Source organism: Gavia stellata, chromosome 3 (genome assembly GCF_030936135.1).
Source record: "Gavia stellata isolate bGavSte3 chromosome 3, bGavSte3.hap2, whole genome shotgun sequence".
NCBI classification, from domain to species: domain Eukaryota; kingdom Metazoa; phylum Chordata; class Aves; order Gaviiformes; family Gaviidae; genus Gavia; species Gavia stellata.
The window spans coordinates 67,330,740-67,356,940 of NC_082596.1; the positions used below are offsets into that span (position 1 = coordinate 67,330,740).

Below are 26,201 nucleotides of genomic sequence, written 5' to 3' on the forward strand. Positions count from 1 at the left end.
AAAAGCAGAAAAAAAGCATAATCAGTTTTCCTGAACTCCTCCTCATTTTCTGAGCTAGCAAAAAAGCCCTTTTCCTTCATAGGGTTGTGTATCAACACATCCACTTGTGACATTATCTGTCCGCTCATTCAGTTGTGTTCCTCAGTCAGTCCTCGGTGGAGGTGCGTGGAAGGAATCTCTTTCCCGTTTTATTTGATTATGCACTGATCACTATGTTTTAACAGACGGTCCTTAAACTAACAAATGATAGTAATAGGACTTGCCATGAAATGTGTGTACGTGGAGTGGCATGGACAGAAATTGATAGGAAAAAAGAGAATGGTAAAAAAATACATAAGTAACATTGGGAGGCAAGGCTTGTGAAGGGGTTGTCCTGCTTTTTTTCTTTAAGTATTTGGATTTACAAGCAGGAAGGTCTTAATTTCAGAAAACAGCACTATTTTTTTTCTTAGTTTTTAATGTTTTCTCGAGAAGAAGAAAGATCTGAATGGTTTGTGACAGTACGATAATTGAAATCTGGTGCTTAGTTTAAATACGTTTATCTGCAAAGCAAAGCAGGAAAGAATTAAAAGTTGATTTAACACAAATTATTTGGATTCCTGCATGCCAGGCTCAAGTGAATATTTTAAAATTGTAAGTGAAGGGAGTTCTTAAAACATTGAGGAAACCCCTATTATTTTCAAGGCAGCTTTTTTTTTAGTATGAATTTTTTCTCAACTGCTTTTGGAATATAAACTACCACAATTAAGAAGAGATTAACTGCACTTAATTTTGAGACATGTTTTCTCCATATTTACTTTACTTTTCTCTTTAGAAGAAAATATTTACTAATTGATGCATCTTATTCCTCTGCTGCAGAACTGAAATACACCACGCACTCTTAGTTTGGGTTGCAAATACTGGGCTAGAATCTCACAGTGTTTAGTCAGGCAAACCTCAAATGGATTGCAGAACTGGGTCCATTATTTCCTGAGAGCAACAAAGGAAACAGCAGACTAGTAGGAAATGTAAAAGAAAAAAAAAAAATCAAATCTTTATAGGCAGGCACTGTGTTGCTTCAACCATCCCATCTATCGGTGAACCACATTAACTTTTATGACTAATGGATAAAAACTATTATATTAGCAGCCTCAACCTTACTTTCCTATAAAAACAGAAACAGAAATACCACGTACTTTTTCTCTTACATGTTTGCAAATTTAGGGATATGTTGTACCACCCACTTTTTTTAGGATACTGTTCTACCACAGATAAGCCTTAAAACTACTAGTCAGAGAGCAACCTTAAATTATTAGCTGACCAGAAATATGCTTCAAAGGCCCAGAGTTGAGTAAGCAGAATTGATGTTTGCAAGTCCTAAGCAGCAAACACTGTGATTTGAGTCGTTCCTCTGACATGCACTGCAGATGCTGTTTCTTTTAAAATAAATATCATTTTTAATATTATGCATTTGATAATCTCGTTTACCCGTCATGAAAATTTTACGGCACGGTTGCATGCATACAGAGATAGATTTAGAGCCATAAACTGTTTTCATTCTGCTTACCTAATTCTCATTGACACCTATGTATATTAAGTAGCAGATGTAGGGCAGCTTGAGATGGCTTCTTCTCTCACTGACACTAGTATAAATTTGAGTTGCTCCCGCGACTCCCTAATACCTAATGCTTGGTCGATCCCTGATGCATATTTCTTGTTGAAAGGCAAAGACTCGAGGCTGATTTATGTGTCCCCTGTCCAGGCGAGAGTGGGAGTCAGGTGTCTAACTGAGCTCTGTGAAACGTGGGCAGGCTTTTCGGAAAGAAGTTCACGAGGGCCTGTGCCGCGGCCTCAGCGCGCTGGGCTTCTTGTTAATGTTCCCCTTTGCCCTTGCAGATATGCCCTGTGTGCAAGCGCAGTATAGTCCTTCACCGCCGGGTTCAAATTATGCAGCTCAGACCTACGCGTATGGCTCGGAGTACAGCTCGGAGATCATGAACCCTGACTATGCCAAGCTGACCATGGACCTGAGCAGTACCGAAATCACTGCCACTGCCACCACCTCCCTTCCCAGCTTCAGCACCTTTATGGAGGGTTACTCTGGCAGCTACGAGCTCAAGCCTTCCTGCCTCTACCAAATGCAATCTGCCTCCTCTGGCCAGAGGCCCCTTATAAAGATGGAAGACACCCGGCTCTCCCCATACCAGCCCTCACTGCCACCCTCCACGGACGAGGGGATGCCCAGCACTTCCATGTACTTCAAGCAATCTCCGCCCTCCACGCCCACCACGCCCGGCTTCCCCTCTCACCAGAGCCTGTGGGACGAGCCCCCGCTGCAGCCCCCGCAGACCTGCCTGCCACCCAGCCACCTGATGGACACTGCCCCCATGAAGACCGTGCCTCCGCGCTTCCCCCTCTTCCACTTCAAGCACTCGCCCCCCCACACGCCAGCCGCGGCTGCCCACATGTGCTACGACCCTGCCTCCCTGAGCCTGCCCCTGGGCTCCGACAGACCTGCCGCCAGCCAGACGCCCATGGAGAGCCATTCCTACGGGCTTCACCTGCCCAAACGACCAGCCACCTTAGCCTTCTCACCGCTCGGCCTCAACGCAGCCACCTCCAGCCTGATGGGTGAGAGCAGCGGCGGCGGCAGCAGCGGCCTCCCGTCTCCGCCCAGCAGAAGCTCCTCGTCCGGGGAAGGCACCTGCGCCGTCTGTGGGGACAATGCCGCCTGCCAGCACTACGGGGTACGGACCTGCGAGGGCTGCAAGGGCTTTTTCAAGGTGAGAGCTCTGCGGTTTGCTCCCCTCCCCGCTTCCCCCAGCCTCTCCTCCCTCCCTACCTGCCCCGGTACGCTCCTGGTCCTTGCTGGGGGGCATTGTGTAAGAGCTCAGAACCCCCACAGCAGGGCATGATGATCACCCACCCAAAGTTTTTGAAGGCCAAAGCAAGCCCTCTGTAGGGTAAAAGGATCAGCCGGTCTCGGCCGAGAAAGGGCCGTGGCAGTGAGCTGGGCAAACCACGTCCCCGCTCTGCCAGCGTCCCTCAGCGGAGCATGGCTCACCCCTCTCTGAGCTATAAACTGTGTTTGTTCCGTAGCGAAACTCACCTGGAATGCATCCAACCTGGGTTTTACTCAGTCACTCCTTCCAATTAAACCTCATTTTTAAGCGAGGAAAGAAACCCAGAAATGGTGAAGTCCACTTTGTATTTTAGCTGATTGCAGTTTGTTGTCCTGGGGCGGCTGGGGCGAGGAGGGCTGTAGGGTTGGTGCCAGGAGAAGGCTGGTTTCATGCGTGGGACAAACCCAAGCACTTCTAGTTTTATTCGGTTGCTGCCTCCTCGTTACTCTTCGGTTCAGGAGCCCAGTGAGCCCTCGCTGGGGGAAAGCTGCTTGCAGAGCAGTGACTAAGCACTGCACAGGGTCCCGGTGACCGCTCTGTAACGGAGAAGGCTTTACAGCTGAACAGCAACGCAAATAACATACACACGGCAGTTTCTCGGTGGAAACTGTCCTTATGTTTTTAAGATTTGAGTACCCTCTTTTTACTCTTTGAATGGAGTGATTTGTAATTTCCTTTCAACAGACTGAGTTCAGATTCTAGTGTTATTTTCAGAATTGGCTTGTTTAAGTGAAGAACTTGGGACAGACTTTTAGGGGGGTAGTTCTGGGCAGCAGGTTTAAGATTTGACACATTTGAGGTTGATTTGGTATCTTCCTTCCTGCAAAGGTAGCAGTCATGCCCCTGTTCTGCTAAAAGATACGATGGGAACAAAAATAGTCCAAAAACAGTTGGGGGGAGGGCTTATGACATTTTTTTTATTGTACACAGAGCTGCTAATGTTACTTAATAACAATCCTTTGACAACATGGTAAAATACACGTCTCCTGTAAAACTCATTTGTTATTTAAATATAATTAGAAAAGGAAACAAATAACCTGGAAATAGCAGCTCTTAGGGGCCCGATCCTGCCCCGGTGGAAATCAATAGCATATCCTTGACTGGGAGCAGTATCTAGAGCTTATTCTGCAAAATTAAACAGTTTTCAGCTCTAAAGCACAATGAACAATATTTGCTGTGTTTCTTGTATTTAATACATTGAGGCTGTTATTTGAAAAGGAACGCAAATTATGAAATGACATTTTTCCATTAATTTAATTGCAGTGAAAGATTTAATATTGAATGTTGAGCTGATAAATTTGTTCCTGTTCTGATGTCTTTCCTATTAATGTCTTTTTTTGGTTCTGTGTTATTTATTAATGTAGCTTTGATTTTAAGTATGAAAACACATAATACATTTTTGCATCAATATTTGTTACATTCTGCCAAGGCTTACCAGGTTTTTACGAATTTTAAATTTATTTTATAGTTTTAAGATCATTTTAGAGTTAATTAAATGTATATAACTACAGTAGAATTTTGTCTGGCTTTTTCCAGGTCAGGTTAGCTTTCCCAGAATATTTAACTAAACGTCTTTTGTGGGAGTTTCTGGTATTTTTGGTTTTCTCCCTGATGATTTTAATGGCTAACCAAACCAGTTATTGTGGTATTTGACTAACAATAGTGATAGCAAGAGAAGTACATCGCAGATCATTTTGATTTTATTTTAATAAGGTCAGCAATAATCAAGGGAATGAACCAAGTAGAAAATTGTTCCCAAAGGGATATTAAAAGCGGAGATAATCTAATCCCCAAAGGTAGATGCGATGACCTGGTAATTTCAGATATGATTTTATCATTCAAAGTTGCCTGTCTCCAGAGACTTGCTTCAGAACAATCCTAGATGATTTTCATTGTCAGCAGCTAACACTAATAAAATTGTTTTTCCTGGAGGCTAGTGTGTTAGGAAATTAATTTTATCTAATTATATGAATTGCACTGTCGCTTTTCATGTTGTAATTAAAACACATTTTGTCAGGTTCTAAGTTGTTCAAGAAACGATCGGTTTACTATTTTTGTGTTGCATTTTCGCAGAGAACAGTTCAGAAAAATGCAAAATATGTTTGTCTGGCAAATAAAAACTGTCCAGTGGACAAGAGACGTCGTAACAGATGCCAATACTGCCGGTTTCAGAAGTGTCTCAGCGTCGGCATGGTTAAAGAAGGTAAGGACTATTGCTATTATTATCCCAGACACTGAAATATTACGTTTGATGAATCTGTGTGTGTGGACATGGATGTCTTTACAATGAATTTTACAGTGATGGGATTCATAACTTACCCCAAAATATGTGCATTTGTGTAATAATGTATTGATTTTCTTCTTTTCACACATATTATCATATTTAGACTTTAGACCGCAGAGTTCAAGAACAGCAAGGTCACGAGAGGATAATTTGACACTGGCCAAAATGTCTCCTTTATTAACTTTGAACGTTGCTCGATAACACTGTTGGCTTCCCCCTGTTGTCTCACCGGGGGCTGCACTGGATTGTGTGCATTTTGACATAAGATCTTGTCTCATTCCCGTAAGCTGATTGTAAATTTGCAATTAATTTAAATGGAAACAGGATCAACTCATTAGTCCCAATTCTGCAAATATTTAAGCACGTGAGTAATACTGTGTGAGCAGTCCCATTGCAAATACTAACATGGATAATATAACCTATATAGCGTGACCGTATTTTTTCAAATGCTTCAAGAAAGCTAAAATTACTTTGAATGAATGACTCTGTCATTTAAAAGGTGCACCGGTAGTAGGAACATTAGAATTTCACATTCAGTTTTCTTTCAGCAGTAGAGTGTCTCTGTGTGCGCATGTGCACGGGCACACGTACACGGGTGCCTATATGTGCTGCGAACAAAGCATAAACACCAGGAACACAGCTGGGCTTTAAGTAAGCAGCTAGATTGCTGCTTACGATCATACGTCTGACGCAATTTTGGTATCATTTGTGTTCCTTTGCAATCAAAGGCATCAAGGGCATGTGCTGCAACTGGACAATGCTCTTATTTTTGCCAGGCTGGCCAGCATAAGAAAAGCAGGTGTTCATTCTGATCTGTTGTTTGCTGGTATCTTCACAACCGATTCCCTTTTTTCTTTATGCCTAGTTGTCCGTACCGACAGCCTGAAAGGGAGAAGAGGTCGGCTGCCTTCCAAACCAAAGAGCCCCTTACAGCAAGAACCCTCTCAGCCCTCCCCACCTTCTCCTCCCATCAGCATGGTGAACGCCCTCGTACGAGCTTTAACCGACTCCACGCCCAGGGAGCTTGACTATTCGAGAGTATGTCTTACTTTTCTTTGCCTGCTTGTTTTCCACGTAGAAATGATTTGTGAACTGCATTTCTACTTACCATCCGGTTTGCTAAAATGAAATTAAATGTGAAATTTGTCCAGCCAGCCATGTCTTTTCATGGTAGGTGGGCAATGAGGGGAAAGGAGGTGCAGTAGAAATTAGTGTTAGTAACAATTCGTCATGAGGATCTCAATCACAAAGGTATCTGCAGTATATTCCATTGGTGAGTGAAAGCAAAAATGCGTGGATAAATAGAGCATTCTTCTTGCAAAAGGCTATGTCAAAACACTAGCAATTACAGTACAACCAATTAATCTACCAGACACAGGAGCAGTACTCATATGTTCAGTATCTTAATTTCCAGGTCCTGAAGGCTAAAATCTAATAGCACTTCCCTAATATTCGGATAAAAGGGTTGTGCAAAGTAACACTGGATGGATAGGGCCATTTCTGTTGAAATCAATAGGAATTTTGCCATTATTTAAATGGGACCAGGGTCTGGCTTTGAATACCCCAACATGAATATTTCTTCAGTAAAATTCACATTTGTAAAACAAACCTTTTAAAATCAAAATTCTAAAAAATTATCTCAGCAAAGCTTTATCAGAGATTATATATTTTTGCAACCTTGTTCTTTAATGTATCATATTCACCATTTAAATATTCATGGAATATTTTGAAAGCTTTAAAAACTGTTCTGTAGTTACTAAAATACAGCATTGAAATGGCTTGTTAAATACACTTTTAGGCAGGCTGATATAGGAAAAGAAAAAAATACAGCTAAGGAAAAACAAGATCAAATTCCTTCCCCTTAATGAAATATGATTAAAACTGAGACTGTAAAAACTACAGCTGTACTCAGACAACATCTACATTGGCCATTTATCCCTTGTTGCTAAGTAATATTTAATACTAAAACATATTTGATTGTAATTATGGAAAATTTACATTATTCTGTTTTAGAATATACTTACATATATAATTTAGCAATTTTAAGCATGCTGTAACATCTTTTCTTCAAGCTAATCTGTAAGTATACAATCATATAATTTTCCAAATTATTATTAAGAATCTAGCTGTTCAGTATCTAACAGCCTTTTAAGGGGAGAATACATTAGCCATATTTACACGTATTTTAACTTACTCAGAGTGTCTCAGGGGGTCATTCTGCAAATACCGAGGTGTGTGACGAGCTGTGCTCTTTGACAGAAATCTGCTGGGTTCCACAGAACTACAGGCGTGTAATAGCCCAGGCCATGAAAGCAGTATCTAACCTTACGTATTTACTTATAGATATAAAGTTCTTTTGCATTTACAAAAAACTGAATGAAAACTGTATTTTTATGTGGCTTTTTTCTTTGTCCTGCAGTAATTATTTCTCTTTTAATGAAAACAGCCCACAGATCTAGTTGTTGAACAATTCTGTTGGACATTACAGGAAGCACATGATTGACAGTAAATTAATTTAGTCTTGGTAGCTAAAAGATTAAGTACGATTGTCTGTTAGGACATATTAATATCCAAGTTTTTCTTTACAATAAGATATAGAATAGTCTGTTATGCTCAGCAGTACTGAAAAGACAAATATGTTAAAAATTAATAGATTCTTACATTTTTCATAACCCTTATACTTAATTTTGAAAAGTTAAGGGACATCAGAAACAAATGCTGTGTAAAAACTGAGATTAACTAAATGAAACATGCAGTAAATACACTGCAATGCTAAAAAATCCCTTTGAAGAACAGTCCTGTGTCTGTAAAGACTAGCTTACGGCAAGTTCGGTTAGGCTGTGACCCTGCCGAGCACCACAAATGGGTAGACCTGGAAACCTGGCTTTGGAGTCAGTCCTAACACTTCCACAGTCATGACCTTAATGTTTAGCATGGTCTTCATGTTTACAAGCCGTAATGCCTTGACCATCTTAAAAATACTGGTAAGAGTTTCAGAGAGAAACATGTACCCCTTCCCTCCAAAAAAACCTATACACACAAACCAAAACCAAAAATAAATTATATAAGGTATCAATTTTAAACCAAAACAGATTGGAACCAGTTCTGTTCAGAACATGGCTACTTTTCATTTCGGCACTGGTTTTAACTTACCAGTCCACAGCGGTGGTATATTTAGGTACTTGGTTTCAAAAAGCAATTGCTAGGAAGAGAATTGGGTTTATGAACTCCTTAAAGGCCAAGGGCCGCAGTCCGGTCTTACACCTGCTTTACTGGTACAATTCCACTGAGTTTACACTTCTAAGTAAGTGAGATGAGAAACAGACCCTATATCTTGCCATCCTTATTCATGCAGAATAGCCACCAGCTTAAATAGAAATGTTGCCTTTTTGGAGGGAGAGTGCCCACCTCCCCACCCCCACTTCCCCAGCCAAAAATCAAGCAAATATTGGGGCTTTTGGAAAAACAAGCATAGCTTATCCTCTGTGCAGAGAAGTTATTGTTAGGCTTTTGCAGCTGTAGCAGTTGATGAAGGTCTGATGAAAGCAGGCAAAGAGTAGAGCTAGGTTGTGCTATCAGGCTCCCCAACATCAATCTTTCCGAATCTCTTTACATATACCATACAAGTTAATGTTGCTTGCTACACGTGCAACCCCCTGCTTGAGTAACTATCGGGTTTCATTTAATTCCCTAAGGAGCTCTGGGGAAGGGAGTAAGGCAGAGTTTTGTCCTCTGGCTTTCTCCTGGCGTGCCTTCAGTTTGCACAGGGCAGGTTAAGAAATGCATATCAGAGCTCTTCCATACTGTGGTCTCCTGACCAAGGGCAGGCTTACCAGCTGTCTTGGTCAGAAGTTAGGTCAAATATCACCTCTTCTCAATGAAATAGTCGTGGAAAAAACCACAGATTTTGGTGCATAAAACAGAACCATACATATTGTTTATGGTTACTTATATAGCCATAAGTTTGTTACAAGTAAATAATATTTTATTTCATCTATTCTTTGTAAGTGCTAACTCTTTGTAGCAAGCAGTGACATATTATAGCAGCTAAAAAATATACAATTCTATATAATTTTTTATCTTTCTTCTAAAATTGGTCTCATGGGCTAAACTATAACAACAAATACAGGTTACAATTTTTTTACATGCATTTAATTCAATTAAGTGTCCCACATGGGGTATGCCGTACTGTAGGACTCATGTGACATAATGCAGCATTTAGCTTTGTTAGAAAATGTTAAAACTTTGCCTTACTTTTGCCAAAGGCGTGTTTTATAAATATTTGGAGCAAATTAATACCTGGCATAATCACACTGACTTATGATGAGTTATATTTAGAATGAACTTAGGGTAGTATCTTTTTTCTTTTCCTTTTCTTTTCCTTCCTCTTCACTGATCAAAGGATCAAGAATGCATCTCGCCTTAACAGTACCTGTGGTGAGGCAGGAGTTTCCATCAGCCTTTTCCATTTCCATATGTAGAAAGGAGGAGTCATAGCTCAGCCCCTGCACAGCAAAGCACGTCTCCCAGAGTGTTCAGGAGCTGAAGGCCATGAAAGGGAAAAGCCCGTCTACTCACACTCACACTGTCTTGGCTTTCTCCACAGCTTCATTTTAAGAGGGTCCAGAACATGCAAGGTCTCTGAAAAAGCATACGATCTTTTTCTACCCACTAATCACCCCAGCACATGTTGCTGCAGTCCAGTGCCAGGAGTAGTTATTTCATGCTGCTTGATCATCCTCAACTGCTCCATTCAGATGGGGCACTGAACACGTAAATGGTGCAGCATACAGATTTTTCTACCCCTGCTCCCCATCCTCTCTGTACTTTGGCGTCTGCTTGCTTCACTGTCACAGGATCCTTCAGAGTAGCTGAGGCAGAATTTGTCTCCACATGAACTTTATCAGAGGGATCACACGTGTTTCACTAGCTGACTAGGGATGTGAGCTGGAGGTTACTATGAGAAACTTGTGTAGTTAGTGTTGGGTAAGCAGAACAGAGTCATTCAGGGCTAGCTCCGGTACCCCAGATATGGCCAGAGGTCTCTAGGATTGCTATGGTTCTCAATCAATCAGCGACTCTGACACTGTGTCCTTCATCCCTTACCTACTAATAGCAACCAGCTCCAACTAGGACAGGCAAGGAAGAGGACACCTACCTGAGAAGTTCTGCTTGCTGCCCCCCTCTCTCTTTCCTGTACAGAGGTGACTTTTGGGTTGCAGTAAGCAACTTGGGTGATAGCTGCAGCTCAAGTGGCATGCCTATAGTAAGGTCCTCCCAGGCTGCCCACTGTTACCGATCAGGAAAGAGATGTGGGTCTTTCTGCTTCCACTCTGGCTTGGGGAGTTGCTAGGGAGACTTTTAGGCTGGCAGACTCAAGCCCTAACTGCATATGGAAAGTCTTTTCCAAAGGGCATGCACACTTCTTTCAGCTGTAGAGACCACCCCAGCCTTTCCTTGGCTGAGGCCCAGAGAGAGAGTATGAAGTCTCTCCCAGAAGTAACCTACAAGATGCCTGATGGGGAGGATATTGTTAGAATAAATCCCAAATCATTCAGTTCCGGCTCAGAAAACCAGCAGCACTTTCCAAGCACACAATTGGACTAAGCCCCAAAAGCTCCTGTTGCATTTTCTGCCAAGAGAGAGAGCAGTGCCATGGGAGTGACAGGGATCCACTGGTGAGGAAGCAGGAGATAGCAGGGAGGGAGCTGTCAGAGGGTCACAGGGAAGCTGAGCAAGCTGAGCCTGTCGAGTGGTTGTCTGGAAGAGTTATGGCCGCATCAGCAGGATAATAGGTTCTCCTGAACCTTAAATGCTTCTATTTGAAGGATAAGAGGTGATATGGGGCAGCTGTTTTACTTTGAACCAATTCTGTATTCAAATGAAGCAATGCTGCATGTGTCAGATAAAAGATGATTTATCTTACATGTCTCTATCACTGTCAGATAAAATGCAGTTTGAGAGGTTTTGGAAGAAATCTGTGTTTTGGATATACTGAGACAAATTCATCAATGGGAAAAGTGTTTAATTGTAGGAAGTTAAATAGTATTCCTCTCCTAGTGTGATGGAAATTACCCTACCCACCAGGGTTCTGTTTCTGTTTACTAATAGCATATAGGTACTTGTAAACTGTGATAAATATTGTATTTTATTTATAAATTTTAAATGGTTTCTGTACGTGTGGAAATATTTTTGCAATGTACCTCTGAACAGTAAAATGCCTGTAGGTAGCCAAATAGGTAGATAGATGTAGACCTACTTATTATGCCTTTGATAATAATACCAGCTTTGCCACAGAAGGAAATGTTGTCGGGCAGGTAACGCCGCATGTTTCACAGAATGCCCTTAAATGCATATAACGTTGCTTTCTGTGGCTTTCATTTTAGTACTGTTCCACTGATCAGGCTGCTGCAGGCACAGATGCAGAACATGTACAACAGTTCTATAATCTTCTGACTGCCTCCATTGACATAACTAGAGGCTGGGCAGAAAAAATCCCAGGATTTACTGACCTCCCAAAAGAAGATCAGACATTACTCATAGAATCAGCTTTTTTGGAGCTGTTTGTACTAAGACTCTCCATCAGGTAACTATTTATTTCATTTACTCTTAAGCTGATGTGAAAAATCATCCGTCTAAATATTTTTAAGGAATAAATATGGCGCTATCTTTGAACATTGTCAGTTGTACCAAAAACCCCACAAAACATCAGCAATGTCTGAATCCACAGGATATGGTGTTTCATTTGTTTTACGCTGCAGAAAAAACCAAGAAAGTGATTTAAAAAGAGAGCATAGGTCTCACTAGTGTGCTCCTTTTTATTTGATATACCCCACCCTCTTCTTCCATACTAATTGAAATTGATCCTCAGGTACTATTTGAGCAAGTTTGCTTCATACTTATCAGCATAAACTATAGAAAAGCATCTTCAGTATGAAAGCTTTTTCCTTTTCCCCCTTCTTTTGCACATGTACATCTTTGATGTCTGTTTTTGAAAGGGATGAAGAAGCTTTAAAATCTTGTTCAGGTTGTTTTTCTTCTTAATACCAAGTCATGTAATAGAGCGAGATGCTATTTGTCAGTCTGGCACTAGTTAAGGCACTTTACCAAAACCACTTTCAGCGACTGGGGAAATTCCAAACTGGTGATTTGAATTATGCCCTTGTTTCTTTAGGTTGGAAATGACTTTTGCATGTGATTTTTAACAGGGATATTGGCAATAGGGAGGGGAAGGAGAGGAGAGCTTGGCTGTAATACCTCTCTTACAGACAGGTTTTCATGTAAAAGAGTTTATGATGTTATGCGTATTGTGGTGCATTATTGCATGTATTTTCCATTGTTTTTTCCTTATCAATTTTTACAATATGAAAAATGCGGATGAGACTAAGTAAATGCGGAGAGTTGCAGAATCTCTTCTTTCTCTACTTTTTATTAGTTTGTATTTCAAAATGCACTCACTTAGTATTCCTTTGGTTCAAACATACAGTATTTAATGTAAAATGTCTTCTTTGTTTATGCCTTTGGGTAGGACCAAAATCTTAACTAATTAGACAGTCTACACCACATGCTACAGCTAACCTCAGGCTTATAGCTCTACCAAGTAAGCAATCATAGAAGCTTGTTTGTTGTACTTTGGCCCCAAGGGAGAAACATATTGTCAAACGTGAATGCCCACATATGTCTCAGGATAATATGCCTTGGATTTTAAATGACAGAGACTTCAATACTAGTTATGCATTTTGCTGTGAAGTAGAAAATGGATTTCTAATTTTTTCAATTATTTTTATTTGAGGTCTGATACTGCTGAGGATAAGTTTGTATTCTGCAATGGACTTGTTCTTCATAGACTTCAGTGCCTTCGTGGATTTGGGGAGTGGCTCGACTCTATTAAAGACTTTTCCTTAAACTTAAAGAGCCTTAACCTTGATATCCCAGCCTTAGCAAGTTTATCAGCTCTAACTATGATTACAGGTAAGTGCTTCTTTGTTAATAGAAAGCTTCAGACTCTCGTGCTCTGCTTTAATGTAGATTCAAGCAATTTCAGTTAACTTAGCTATATTCAGGGTAAAGTGAGTATGATTTTTAAGCATTGTAATGACCGTACTGAAGTTGTGGACTAACATTAGGCCATCAGATACCCCTGTTAAAATGTGATCTAACTCTCTATTTCTTCATGGTTTCATTGCCTTCTTGGATTAGTATCTAAAAAGCAAACTGCTTCCAAGCAAATTGTGTACCTCCTACAAAAACATCCAAAATACTTGCTGAATTCACAGAAAAACCTAATGAAATGACCAGAGCTAGGTCTTCCATGTAGGAACACTAATATCAGGGTAGCTCGAGAGCTGGAAGCCATACACCTAGAATAACTCACCTCTCAGCAAGATAGCTAGACCAGAAAGAGTGCTTCACCAGGGCAGGCAGGCTGCTTTTGGTAGCCAAGCTACTGTAGGTATTTCATGTACTGCCTATTTGAGAGAGAAGATTGGAGAATAGTAAGAAAAAAATCCTCTTCTGGAGTTGTACAAAAGGTTTTGGGTGTGCATGTGACCATATCACCCCTTCTGCCTGCTGGGGGGAACAGCAGGAAACTGATGTCAGAATCTGCCAAATCTGTCCAGTAACTACAAAACAGGGAGCATAACCTTATAAAGTGTAATTTTCTCATTCCTGAAACAACAAAGCCCCTTGAAGTACACTGCTTCTTGCAGTTTGGGCTTCTTGCAGTTGAAGAGGTATGGCTGATGGAAGCAGGAAGCGTTGGGAGTAAGCGTGTCTGACAACCATACAGCAGAAGTCAGAGCAGCAGTCATCTCTACTGAGAGCCTCACACTTATTTCAGGAAAGCTGGTAGTATAAAGGTGTAGCTGTGTCCTCACTGTGAGACAGGGCTTCAGTGTTCCTTGAGCTGGATCTTCCTAGGGATGCTATAAGCTCCACTGGGATGGATATTGATTTCCTCCTGCATTTCAGGCATCCATCAGGTTGCAGGCAGTGTCCTCAATAGTATCAGCCCCAGTCTTCATTTTACCTAGGATGAGGGGATCCTAGGGAAACACTGAGATAAGATGCTCAATGGAAAATATAAAAACTATAAATTGGCCAATTCCTGCTGACATTTGTGGGGTCAAGACTTTGGCTTCAGAGTTTGCGTGGTATGCTTCCTTCCTGCATTTGGGTGAAGGGTTAGTGTATATATGTTCTAGCATTAACTCTCTGCTTCTTAAGAAAAGTATTTTCAGGTTTTTCATTAATTTTTGTTCATTTTTTCTGTAGTTGGAAAGGGTAGATTAAGGTCCAGATTCTAGGTTCCTTTATAAAATGCAAAACTCATTGGAGTTGCTTTTTTCTGCATGAAAAATTTTCAAAATGAGTGATATGTTAAAGTGAGAAAGAACATTCCCAACTTATTTTTTTACTCCTATGTATAAACATCCACTGACATGTGTTCATGCATACTTACATATATGTTTTATAAGTACATATATATATGTGTATGTATATAGACACCTATGTACATATACAATGTATATATGTATGTGTATGCATTTAGACATACATAAATCAAGGACAGGTACTGACTCTCTATATTTACATACAGGCATATTTGTTCACATATATATAGCACATATAATTGATTCAGATTATTTACTATATATTAAATACGTCTTTTTCGGATAGACACAGATAGCTTGTTCTTTATTATCTTCCGGGAGACTGAGAGGATGCAGGTCAATGAACAGGATCCCCAGCAAGCTAAGTGAATGTAGAAAAAGCTACTGTATAGGAAGAAAAGTTTTTCTCCTTACAAACCCATGCCCTGTTTTAACACGATAATTCTTTGTTCAGTTAGACACTGTTTGCTTGTCCTTACATAAAGAGTCGAAGTTGTCCAGTGGCTGGCTCAGGTCACCCTAAGATATTTAATAGAAATAGCTTTTAATTGATAACGCCCCACATTTCTTCCTTTCCTTGATAACAACCCTTTCAGGAGTTGGCTATATTGTGCTGGTCTTCCCAAAGTTTCTAAACAAATGGAAGTAACTGTTGCCTTTAAAAGGAGAGCATTTCTGTCCATAAAAGCTTTAAGGTTTTCTGTATTTGTCAAGCTTTTCTTGATTTTCTCACCTGAATGAGAAATTAAAATTGATGTAGTTTTCTGCTTATTCTTTTATTTCATGAGGCTGGTATATCTCTGCTGTTTTGCTGTTAAGGGCAGAGTATACTTTCATGAGAACTAAATTAGACCAAAGCTCCTGTATCTAGTGATTTATATTCACAGGGTTCAGATCTCCAAGGGCAGCTAGCTGACTTAGGGACTCAGCCAGAAAGTTGGTCACCTGAAAATGGATGATATTGTATAATGATGAACGATATAAAAAAAAAAAACCTGAAAGAAGAAATCAGGTGATTATGGTTAAGAGAGCACTACAGCACAAGATGCTGCTGGGCAGGGTTCTTTTGGGACTTTCTCAGTGATAGTGTATTGAAATTTTATATTCAGGAAAGCCTTGAGATTTGGCTCTGGTATTGCATCCCATGAGAAATGGCTTCTTGTCTTCTCCTTACAGTTTGAGTATGACAAGCCATGTGCTGGTTTTCAGCTAGTCTCACCAAAAGAGAAAAAATAATAAAGATAAATTTTGGAAATCTGAAATCCGTTGAATATTTTTAAGCATTGTTTTGAGGCTTAGCTTAGATTTGGGTGGGTGTTTTAGGTGCCATTCTTTAACTCTGGAGAAGGTACTCTTCTCGCCTGTAATGGACTGTTGGAGGCAATGGGTAGTTAGCAAATCCTGATTCAAGCCCTTTTTGTGAGTGTGAGCAAAAGAAAGCGGTCTTTTCCAGGAACGCAGGATATGCGACTATTGAGTATCACTGTCTTTTGTGTTGAGGCCATTTGACATATTTCATGGGCTGCAGAATGGCTGTTGTGTATGATGATTTGGGGACAAGCTAGTGCTTGGAGAGACACCCAAGGCCCAGTCTTTGATCTGATTCCAACAGGAAGGGAATCTGACCATGAATTTCCTATGTCCCAAATAGATATCTATGTCATTGGGCTGCAAGATAGGCAGGAAAGCTCTGATTTGTGAATCTAGTTGTTTGCTTTTATTAGCAACACTGCAAAACCAAAATGCTGGATTGAGCAAAATTTTCTTCATTATTACGCAGATTGCTCCAGTTCTTGTTTTGCATTAAGTCAACTTTTCATGATGTGATGGTTCAACCGAAAAAAGAAAAAGACAACAACCCACTGCTGTATAATAGTCATAGCTTGTTTTAATACTGTACAGCATCTTAGGTAGCACCAAATTCAAGAACTGTCTCTCCAGGTAAAGAAAAACACTCTGGGGAATAATAACCTGTTTGTTCTTCTTGATTTCATGAGTGGTGTCCATAGCCCAAACAAAGATGTGCTCTTAGGAAACAAACCCTCTTGTATACTAGTCATTGGCAGTATTGCTGAAGGAGAAAAGAGAAGTTGCTACTCTGTTTCGCATGTTCTTTCTCTGTTCTGCAAGAGTGACAGGAAGAACTAACATTTCTCTCCCAGTGAAGGAAGAGGGAATAAATGTAAAAATTAGTGTTGGAGGCTAAAAGACATTCCACTATTCCCAGTGTCCCAACATACTGAAGGCTGTTCTCTCATTTTTGGATGTCAGATTGGCTCCTCAGTAACAGCCCCAGTAGTTCCAGTGCCCTTTAAACTAACCCTGCTGACTTGTTTGGAGCTGCAAAGCTCCATGTCCTATCTCAACCACAGCTGCAGATCACAGCAGAGGGTGCATGGTTATAGGCATATATGACCATTTGTTCTGTTTGGTAATTTTGAAGAGAACGACAGGAGACCTAGTGAGTATCACAATACTTGCTAATTCACTACTTGCTTTGAGTAAAGGTATGCACAACATAAAATAAAGAGGAAAAGATTTTTTAATATTTTGCATTGTATAATCCATTATAAAGTCCATATATTTGTGCTTTTTCTGTTTATTTTCTATTTCCTGGGAATTTGCAGTATGTTGCCTAGAAGGAAAAGCATGATGTCAGATTGCTGCTGAATTTTCAAGTCCTTTCAGATAGGACATCAGCTTGAAGGAGCACACAGAATGAAAGAAGTAACATGTGGTTTATTGTGGGTGGCTTGCAAACAGTTAACTTAAAACTCTGCAATGCCAAAGCACATCTTTTTTCTTTAAGGTACTCCTTTAGGATCTTCCTCTCTCTTTTTCTCTTCTCTTTTTTTACTTCCTTCAGTTGGTTAAGAAGGGTTGGACACAACTTCCTCCAGAGCAGATCAGTGGCACTCTGAGCATCAGCCAGAAGAAAGTAGTTAGGAAACAACATATGACACTCGCCCCACATCCCCGTGAAAGCAAGAAATTAGTTCTGTCCTGTTCTTTTTTCTTTGGATCACTTTGTTGGGATGTAGGATCCAATGAGCTAAAGAAGAGTGCCAACATGGAAAGAAAATGCTGGTCATCTTGGGACAAGTTCTGTCCTTAGTTCCACATGGACGTTTTCTATCAGTTTAGTGTGTTGCATGGATCACAAGTGTTCCTGCACAACCACACCATGCTGGACTGGCTAGTGTTGATGATGAAACTTCACACAGTAGACCAGATATTAGCTGAGCCTATTCTTGAAAATGCTTCCCTAACTTCCCAAATGACCATTTATAATGCTGGGCTTTACAGTTTTTCTAACAGTGTCAAAATATAAAGATTGAGACTCCAATGCAGATCATCTCAAGGGCACACTCTAATTTAGCCTCAAATTTCCACCTGCTCTAAAACTGCTAGTGTTTTCTCTCTCTCTCTCGTTGATTCTCTTTTTATCTCTGCCTCTTCCTTTCTGTATCCACATCAAAATATTATTGTTTTGCCCACTTGACACTCTCAGTGGGATGCTGCCAAGCACAGAGCATTCTAGCCCTCATTCAGCCAAACTCTTCTAGCATATGTTTTATTTTAAGTGGGTTACAGACCAGCCCAGAGCCACTGTATATATTGGGCTTATTCACACTCTTACTGCTTTGTTAGACTGGCACCAGAACATTGAAGAATATTGTGAGGTTTCAGTTAGTTATGAGTTTGTGTTTGTCTTCCTGCTGTTGGGCTTTCTGTTCCAGTTTACAAGCACAATTTTTAGCACCATCAGTCATACCAAGAAATAGTAAGGAGTCCGATCTGACTGAAAAGGGCCTGGCTGCTGCAGTTCCCTTCTGAACATGAATTTGTCCAACTTCCCTACGGAAGGGAGGCTCACCTACTCTTCAGCAGCAGATACCCTTCAGTCCTGTTGCCAGGATCCTCCAGAGTGGGTGTTTCGTGTGCTGGGTCTACATACGAGCAGGTGGCAGACTGGAGGAGTGTAGGAGAGCCAGTTATAAAAAAAGTCCCCTCCAGATTGCATTGTCTGCCTTCCCCCCACCACTTTGCTGAGGGAAATACTGTCAGCATCAAAGTGAAGTACTCACTCTTTCTCCCCTCCCACCCATTTGCTGAGGCAAGAACTCTTTCCTCCTACAGCAACCAGTGGCTTCTGTACTATGTTGTGGTTTTCTTGAAGGAGGGAGCAAACTGTGATGTCCTGTGTGGTCATTCAGCTCATCTGACTTTAGGTACCTTGCACAGCTGATGGAGAACACGGGGCACCTCCAGAAGATGTTTCTTCCACCTAAAACGTCTTCTAAAAATGCTCATCCTTCTGCTGATGGTAGGAGGAGGTCAAGCAGTCTGCGCTCCTAGCTTGGGCACACTTGTGAAGTGCCTGAGAGTTAGGCAGGATGAATATGGGTCAGACTGCAACAGGAAAGGAGACTCTTGGATCTGCCGAGTTGCAATCTTGCTGTGTAACAGTGTGCACAAGACAACAGAAAGCTGTAGGCAACTGAGCCTTGCGTCTATTTGAGTTATAGAAGGGGAAGAGGATTGTGAAGGGGGAAGAGGAATCAGATAACTATATCGAAACCAAGACAATCAAGAGGCCTATTTTAAGTCTGCAGCATAAATCTGTTGCATTTCTGATTGGACTGACACCTCAGAATGAATTAAGGCTAAAGCTGACCCACCCCAACACAGAGCGCAGAGCACAAGGGTCTTTGAGATACTCAAGGTCTTTCAAATACTTGCACTCTTTGAGAGTTGTTTCTCATAAAGGTAGCACTCAGTCTGCCTAACGCTGGCAATAATCTAGCCCGTCATAGATTAGGGAAAGAAGGACTAGCACAGCTGGCGATGGGTTTTCCTGCTCTTTTACTTTCTTCCTATCAAGTTTTTGCTGATCAGCATAATTATAGCACAGAATCACATTGAGATTCCTGGGAAAAGGAGAAAGGTGTAAAAAACTTGCTGCTTTCAGTTTGCCAGGATGAGCTGCTAAGTTTGTAGAGCTTTAGAGGCAAGACTTCTGATGAATCATTTTGACAGGCTTATGGAGAGCATCTTTGCCATAAGTCACCATTTTTCTTGCAAAAATCAATGGTATCCTAAAACACAAGTCTGAGAAATCCTATATACACTTTACCCGGTGCCTTTTTAATTGCCATTATAAGAAAGTCTGAATACAATAATATTTACACACCTCCTCAATCAGTTAGAGAAAATCCATAGGTTTTGACTAGCTGTCCTTCTTGGGATAAATCTTGGCCTTATCATTCCCATGTGGATAAGAACATCCTGTGGAAGACAGCAAATGATTAGAGGCCTTCAGCTTCAGCACCACTGCACACACTCACCACAGCTGCCTCGCGCTGTTCCCTTTAGGTTGAGTGAGAAAGACTGTGGGTCTGTCTTTGCCCAAATGAGACTGGTCGTGTGGAAAAGGCAAGAAAAAGTGTTTCCCGCTATTTGAACCCTAACTATTAAATTTAAATCTTTGAGTAAATTAGACCCAAGACTCCTCAGGTCTACCTAAGAGATGGGTTGTTTCTTACACTAGTACATTCCCCAGAAACTAGTGGAATGCTAACACCAGAGACCGTGATGGCAGTGCCAATACATGCAGTGCCCTTTACTAGTGGAAGGGCTTCCACGCAGATGGCTTTGACTGTCTATGGGTCCACAAGGGATGCCTTAGGGATTGGAGACTGAAAACTTCTTCCAGTGAGGCAGTTCCAGTCATGAGGAATTACCTTTGTAGAGATTTGCAAGTAGCAAAGGCCATTGCATGGCACTTCATGCAGGAGAGGACAGCCTGGTTTATCAGAGACTCCTTTAATATTGTAAGCACCAGAGAGTGGCTTAAGGACGGAGTATGTCTTAATTCTGAATTTTCATGATTTTGTTATTTAAAGTAAGGCTACTGATATTATAATCTTTGCACGTATTGTGTTTTGCATCAGTATGTTCATGGCTAGCCACCAAAGACACAATTTGTTCATGAAACCTTCTGAACTTGTCAGTGTGAGACAAAGACTGTTTGGTTCTGGCTGGAAATGTTAACAACGTTGCTGTGTGCTCCAGAGCCAGAGATAATTTTCCATACTCTGCAGCAAGGTACACACCTACTGAGGCACTGGTTTAAAAATGTGCTCTGCTAATTTGTAGTCAGGTTTTGGATCCATTCTAGTTTTTCAGCTCCCTAGATCTATAAAGATATCTTCACTTACATAGCCAGGAAACAATCTCAAAACAGATTAAAAGATGGGAACTCTTCAAAGACTGCAGGATTAATTTAATGTCCTGCGGATTCTCTCAGTAGGCTAGCAGTAAAAAAACCCAACCCTACAGCTTTTCCAATCTGTATAAAATATTTATCCGCCAAGATTTTAATGGCAGAATCTGCCTAAGTATTTACTCTCAGTGACCTGTATAGTTAAGGCTTACATAATTACACTATACACCGTTTACTGGAAAGGCTTTAAATATTCATTGACTCTCGTGTTTTTATGTAAACAAGGCACTTAGAATACCTAGGATTTTTAATTCCTGCAAGGTGAAAATGATGTCTGAAGCAGATGTTACTGCTTGGATGAGTGTTGCTCTGAAACAACAGGGCAGATTGATGGTACTTAAATGATAGAGCACAGTAGCTTCTGGCCGGAGATGTACATGTCTGCACATCTCTGATTCTGATCCCAAACTAGTGTTCTTCAGAACACTCTGCCTAAGTAAATAAAGTTGAAAAAATTGTAAAATGGGTGAATATCAGTGGAAAATCAGACCTTTACATTTCTGACTGCCTTCATTGAATCCCATCTGTTTTATTGGTTTGTCAAGAACATCTAGCCAAAACAGGTGGTAAGGGGAGGCAGCAAGGAGTTTATATACACATGCCTGCGCAAGGCACCACTGCGCCTTGCACAGACATCATGCCTGCTTCTGGAAGTAAAGAAAACTGTACTCTTTTCACTGTTTGTTAGGGGATGGACAGAGAAAGTATCTATTGCCCGCTCCTCCTGGGGTAGAGGAACAAGACTTGGGGGCAGTGGGCACAATATGGCACATGGCTGCCAGGGGTGGGGGAGAGGGCTAGGGAAAGAAGACAACTTGAAATGCATCAAACAGGAGAATTGCCAGAATTACTCCTCATCCGCTGCTGTCACTGTTTTTGTATGTCTAGTTGGTTAAAACTAATTTAACCTGCATTTTCTTACACTGTCCTATCTGGTATTATTCTATTTCATGTGTAAATGATTATGACTTTGCTATTAAGCAAGTTCTTACTTACTTATCTGTGAATTTCAAAGTCAAAGGCAAATCAAAACATCACAAAATTATTTGTTCTGAAATGTTACATGAATTTATCCACTAAATCTTGGTAGCAAGCAGCACAAAATTATCTTTCCCCCTGTACCAGTAAAGAGCCTGCTTTTAATGAATCACAAATCCGATTCATTCTACTTATGCTTAAATAACTGTGGATGCGTTTAACATGGTTGTAGCATTTTAAAAGGCTATTTGAAGGGGGCCAAACCCCAGCTCCCCTTCCTTTTAGGAATGCTGAGGTTTTGGTGATGGATAACACAGCTGCCGCCTCACTTTAGGCATTGCTCACTCAAAGCAAAATAGTTAACTTCCAGGCTTCTTTTATCTTAGACCTTTTAAAGATGAATAAACTAAAAAGCAGCAGCTGATCAAAATAACAAAGGGTGGTAAGGTGCCTTTAGTTTCTTATAAGAGTGTCTGCAAATTCCTGGTGGAATTCTAGGCCCGGCGCTGATGGAGCTGGCTGAGGATATCGATCGCCACTTGAATTCACTGAATAAATAATGGTTGCCATAGTTATTGAGCATTCACAACTGGTGGGGAAGCACGGAAATCTCCAAAACACCTCCTGTGATAGTTTTGCTGGAAAATCACCCAATTAATTCTGTCTCATATCATGAAAATTATGCGAGATACGGAGGATGCTTGGACTCCTTGTACTAGAATTTCGATCATAATTGAGCATCTCTGCCACCTATTTTAGCAGCTAAAGAGAAAAGGGCACTTGCCATCTCTTATTTTGTATGGCAGAAAGGTTAACTGACATCGTATAACCCCAACTGTTCTGAGACATCTTACACTTTCAAAGCATTTTTTGCTTTGAGTACCAGAGTATGGATTTGGGTTACACCGAAGAAAACGAGTTCTCTCAATTTGTGGTAGGGATGCTGATGTGTTTTTTCTCTTGCTTTGCAGAACGACATGGATTAAAAGAACCAAAGAAAGTGGAAGAGCTATGCAACAAGATCACAAGCAGTTTGAAAGATCACTTAACTTTCAGTTGCCAAAACAAAGGACAACCGCTTGAGTCTGCAGAGCCGAAGGTACTGGGTGTTCTGGCTGACTTGCGTTCTCTCTGCACGCTGGGACTGCAGCGCATCTTTTACCTGAAACTGGAAGATTTGGTGCCAGCCCCTTCCATTATCGACAGGCTGTTTCTGGACACCTTACCCTTCTGAGGCAAACCACCCTCCTGAAAGGCAAATGTCCACCAGAGCAGGCAAATGGATCGTGACTTACAGCTAACATTTCTGCCCTCACTTAACAGAAAAGCAGCTCCGAGTCTAAAATGAGGTCTTTTCTGGCGCTTCATCCTTACAACCTGAGGCCTGAAACTTACTGGCTTACTGGTTTGGGGTTGTGTTCTTTGTTTTCTTTTGTGTGATTTGGGTTTTTTAAAAGGCTAATATGGCACTTTTGGACAATGCTATCCCAGCAGCAGTAAAAGGTTAACATGACTGTTTTAAATCTGTTGTTTAACACCTCATGGTATATGAGGAATAAAATTATAGAAGCTGTGTTTGAAAACAAGAACAGCGAACAGTTGTTTGCCAGGGTAGTATGTGTTTTGTGAGGATACCTTTAGCATACTTCCTGCATCAAGGGCACATACATCAGCACAATCTAAACAAAAATTCACTTTTTTAGCAAAGTACATTCAATTGAACATTTCATACAAATCAAATATAGCAAAATGACAATGGCTGTTAGCTCCCATGTTCAAGTGCAATTTTTTAAAGTGCTGTCTTACTAAGTCTCGTTTATTAACTAATTTATTTTACTACGAAAACAAACAGAAGAAATCAAGTGAGAAAATTACATGCACTAACTTACCTGACAGAGTTTTCCAAACTTGATTCCATGTAGCGCGACTTATTGACAAATGTATGTGGAAGACACGGGAGCAATTGTGGCTCAGTTGTTCCTTAGCGAAGGAAATCCGAGTAAGTAGTGATTGGAGCATACAGGGTCAGCATCAGGGATAGTTCAGTTTTAGACTTCTAACATAAGCGACTAGTTAGTAAACAGACAGAAGATGGTTTTCAAGAACAAGCAAGTCTTGTAAAATAGTATGAATGTAAGTGCTAGGAAGGATATAGTGGGCTGCGTTTAAACATTCCGTGTTCGTACTCCTTTTTGTATGTTTATACTGTTGATGCCATATTAATATGAAATAATTTGTTGCATAGTGTCTTTATTTGTATAAATGTTTGTATGCATGGTATATTGTAATGGCTTTGCCTGTATTTATTGCAATGACTGCCAGCTCATGGGAGCCCTGTTACACATGATAACTAAATGGGGTGTTCACACTGACTCAGCTATACCAGTTGGAAAATTATATACATATATATAATGTGTGTATATATATATGTATATACCTATATTTGTGTGCGTGTGTGTGCGCGCGTGTCTTTTTATTAACCATTTGTATATAAAATATCTGTCAAATGACAAGCAGAGTTATTTTACAGTTTATTTGCAGTGACTTCTAAGGCAGTACTGTTTAGCACTTTGATATTAAAATCTTGCTCATGTTTTGCTAAATTCAAATAATATTTAAAAAGTTGAGTTCTAAAAAACTTTATATGCACTGTATTAAGTCAAAATTTTGTTGGTCATTTTGCTAAGGAAATTTTTGAATGTCAACCTGATGTCACTGTATCTTTTGTTAGCTTTAAACATTCTAGCTTTTGTCTTTTTTTAAACTATGCTGTTTATATGGAAATTAAATTATACAATCAAACAGATGCCAAATGAATTGCCTAATTGCTGCAAAGGATAACCCAGATATCGAGTCACTGTATGGTTTTCAAATAGTAATCTGGTATTTTATCACTTACTATGTTTGGATGTGCTTTTATGAAAAAATTATTCTTATATCAAGATTTATAGTAGTGTCAATAGGGAAACAGACTTCTAATCACTATAGTTAATATTTCCGGTTTACCTGCAGATAATATTTGGAAAAGCATTGCTTTTTGTATTGACTTTTAAGCTTATGTGCAAACATAATAGCATAATTAAATATCAGAGAAGCTAATGTTTCTTGTAGGTTGCTGTAACAAGCCTGACCAGCAAGACAAATATATTTTGACTGAATTTGCTTTTGTATATACTAAATATATATATATACGTGTGTATATATATACATATACACTCACACACATGTGCGCATACAAAAACATACAGACAAAAAAATCCAAAAGTATGTTTAGCTTTGTCTCCTTGTGTAAGACACAGGGTCCTTTGAGAAATTACTTTTATCTAGGGACAGATCCTGCCAGGTGCTGAGCACTAGCCAGATGAGGGCTTGCGAGTGGGCCCTTACAAAGAATTTTCAGGCGAATCAGCATAGTACAGTAAAACTGCTTTTTTGTTGAGCAAGGTTTATTTATTAAGTGGAATGTGAGTGGGAGGTAGCAGGTCCAGAGCCCCGTGTGAGATTTCACGTAGCCGGTGTCCTCCAGTCTTCCATAGCTAGTCTTAACTGTGATACTCTCCCAAATCCCATCATCTGTGGAATTGTCCTTCATGTGAACTTCAATACACAGATTCATCCTAGAGTGCAACCAGTGACAGGTCATAGTGGTAAAAGAAAGAATTAACACAGAATAAATCTACTACTTTTCTTAGAGCTCTCTCAGTGTGAACATGCCTTTGTCTAGGCAGAATTCAGGAATATATCAGGTGTTCAGGGAGAGTGCCTTGCTTTTATTTCAGACAACAGTGTTTCAAGAGTTTCTTCACTCCGCTAACTGCAGTAGTTTTTTCCTTTTTCTTCTTTTTTTTTTGTGGTGTTAACCTGTGGGTTGAAAGAAATGCTCTTGTACATATACAATGTAAATTAAAATTATTAAATTGAATAACATTTTTTTCAGAGGCCCCATGTGTATTGAATAAGTATGCTTAATTCTGTTAAAATCTGCTGTGAATTTTTTATCATTTATAAAACATTAAAAAAAAGGTATACTTGAGTCTTAAAAGTGGAAAAATTGGTGAAGCATGCTTAAGAACACTGGCAATTTAATGGCTAGTTTTTTGATTAAAATAGCTTTTATATAAATACAATAAGACCTGCAGTATCTGGTTACGCAATCTCAGTTAGATATTGAAAGCCAGACCATGGTTGTCCCAGAGGTTGAACTACATATGGACCAGAGCAGAGAGACTACCTGCCCCTCACTCTACTTCTCCTCCGTGTTGGGAAGGGATCGCAATTACCTCACAAATGGTGACAGCCACGAGGGAGAGAAGGGATGGCTATAGGGTTCGTGGTCCCATATAGCATCTATGAAAAAGGACCTATGGAAAGAGGAC

General features: G+C 40.3%; 1 protein-coding gene across 2 annotated transcripts; it reads left to right on the plus strand.

Moving 5' to 3' along the window:
- The first annotated feature begins 1,512 nt into the window (after positions 1–1,512).
- Positions 1,513–23,179, plus strand: NR4A3 (nuclear receptor subfamily 4 group A member 3). 2 transcript variants are annotated; one of them, XM_059836353.1, is made up of 7 exons: positions 1,513–2,762; positions 4,956–5,085; positions 6,032–6,204; positions 11,553–11,752; positions 12,959–13,137; positions 14,014–14,016; positions 22,797–23,179. In XM_059836353.1, exons 1-7 carry the CDS (start codon positions 1,854–1,856, stop codon positions 23,057–23,059), a joined length of 1,857 nt encoding a protein of 618 aa, XP_059692336.1. In that variant the 5' UTR covers positions 1,513–1,853; the 3' UTR covers positions 23,060–23,179. The 2 variants fall into 2 exon arrangements, with proteins under 2 accessions (XP_059692336.1, XP_009806180.2); XM_009807878.2 differs by lacking the exon at positions 14,014–14,016.
- The last annotated feature ends 3,022 nt before the right edge of the window (positions 23,180–26,201 follow it).

What these genes read in the sequence shown, in the direction of transcription:
- NR4A3 (XM_059836353.1), top strand. Translation starts at nt 1,854, where the DNA reads ATGTTCCCCTTTGCCCTTGCAGATATGCCCTGTGTGCAAGCGCAGTAT. An exon ending in GGGAGCTTGACTATTCGAGA is followed by an intron (nt 6,205 to 11,552) that starts GTATGTCTTACT and finishes CTTTCATTTTAG; the next exon opens with TACTGTTCCACTGATCAGGC. An exon ending in GTACTAAGACTCTCCATCAG is followed by an intron (nt 11,753 to 12,958) that starts GTAACTATTTAT and finishes TTTTTATTTGAG; the next exon opens with GTCTGATACTGCTGAGGATA.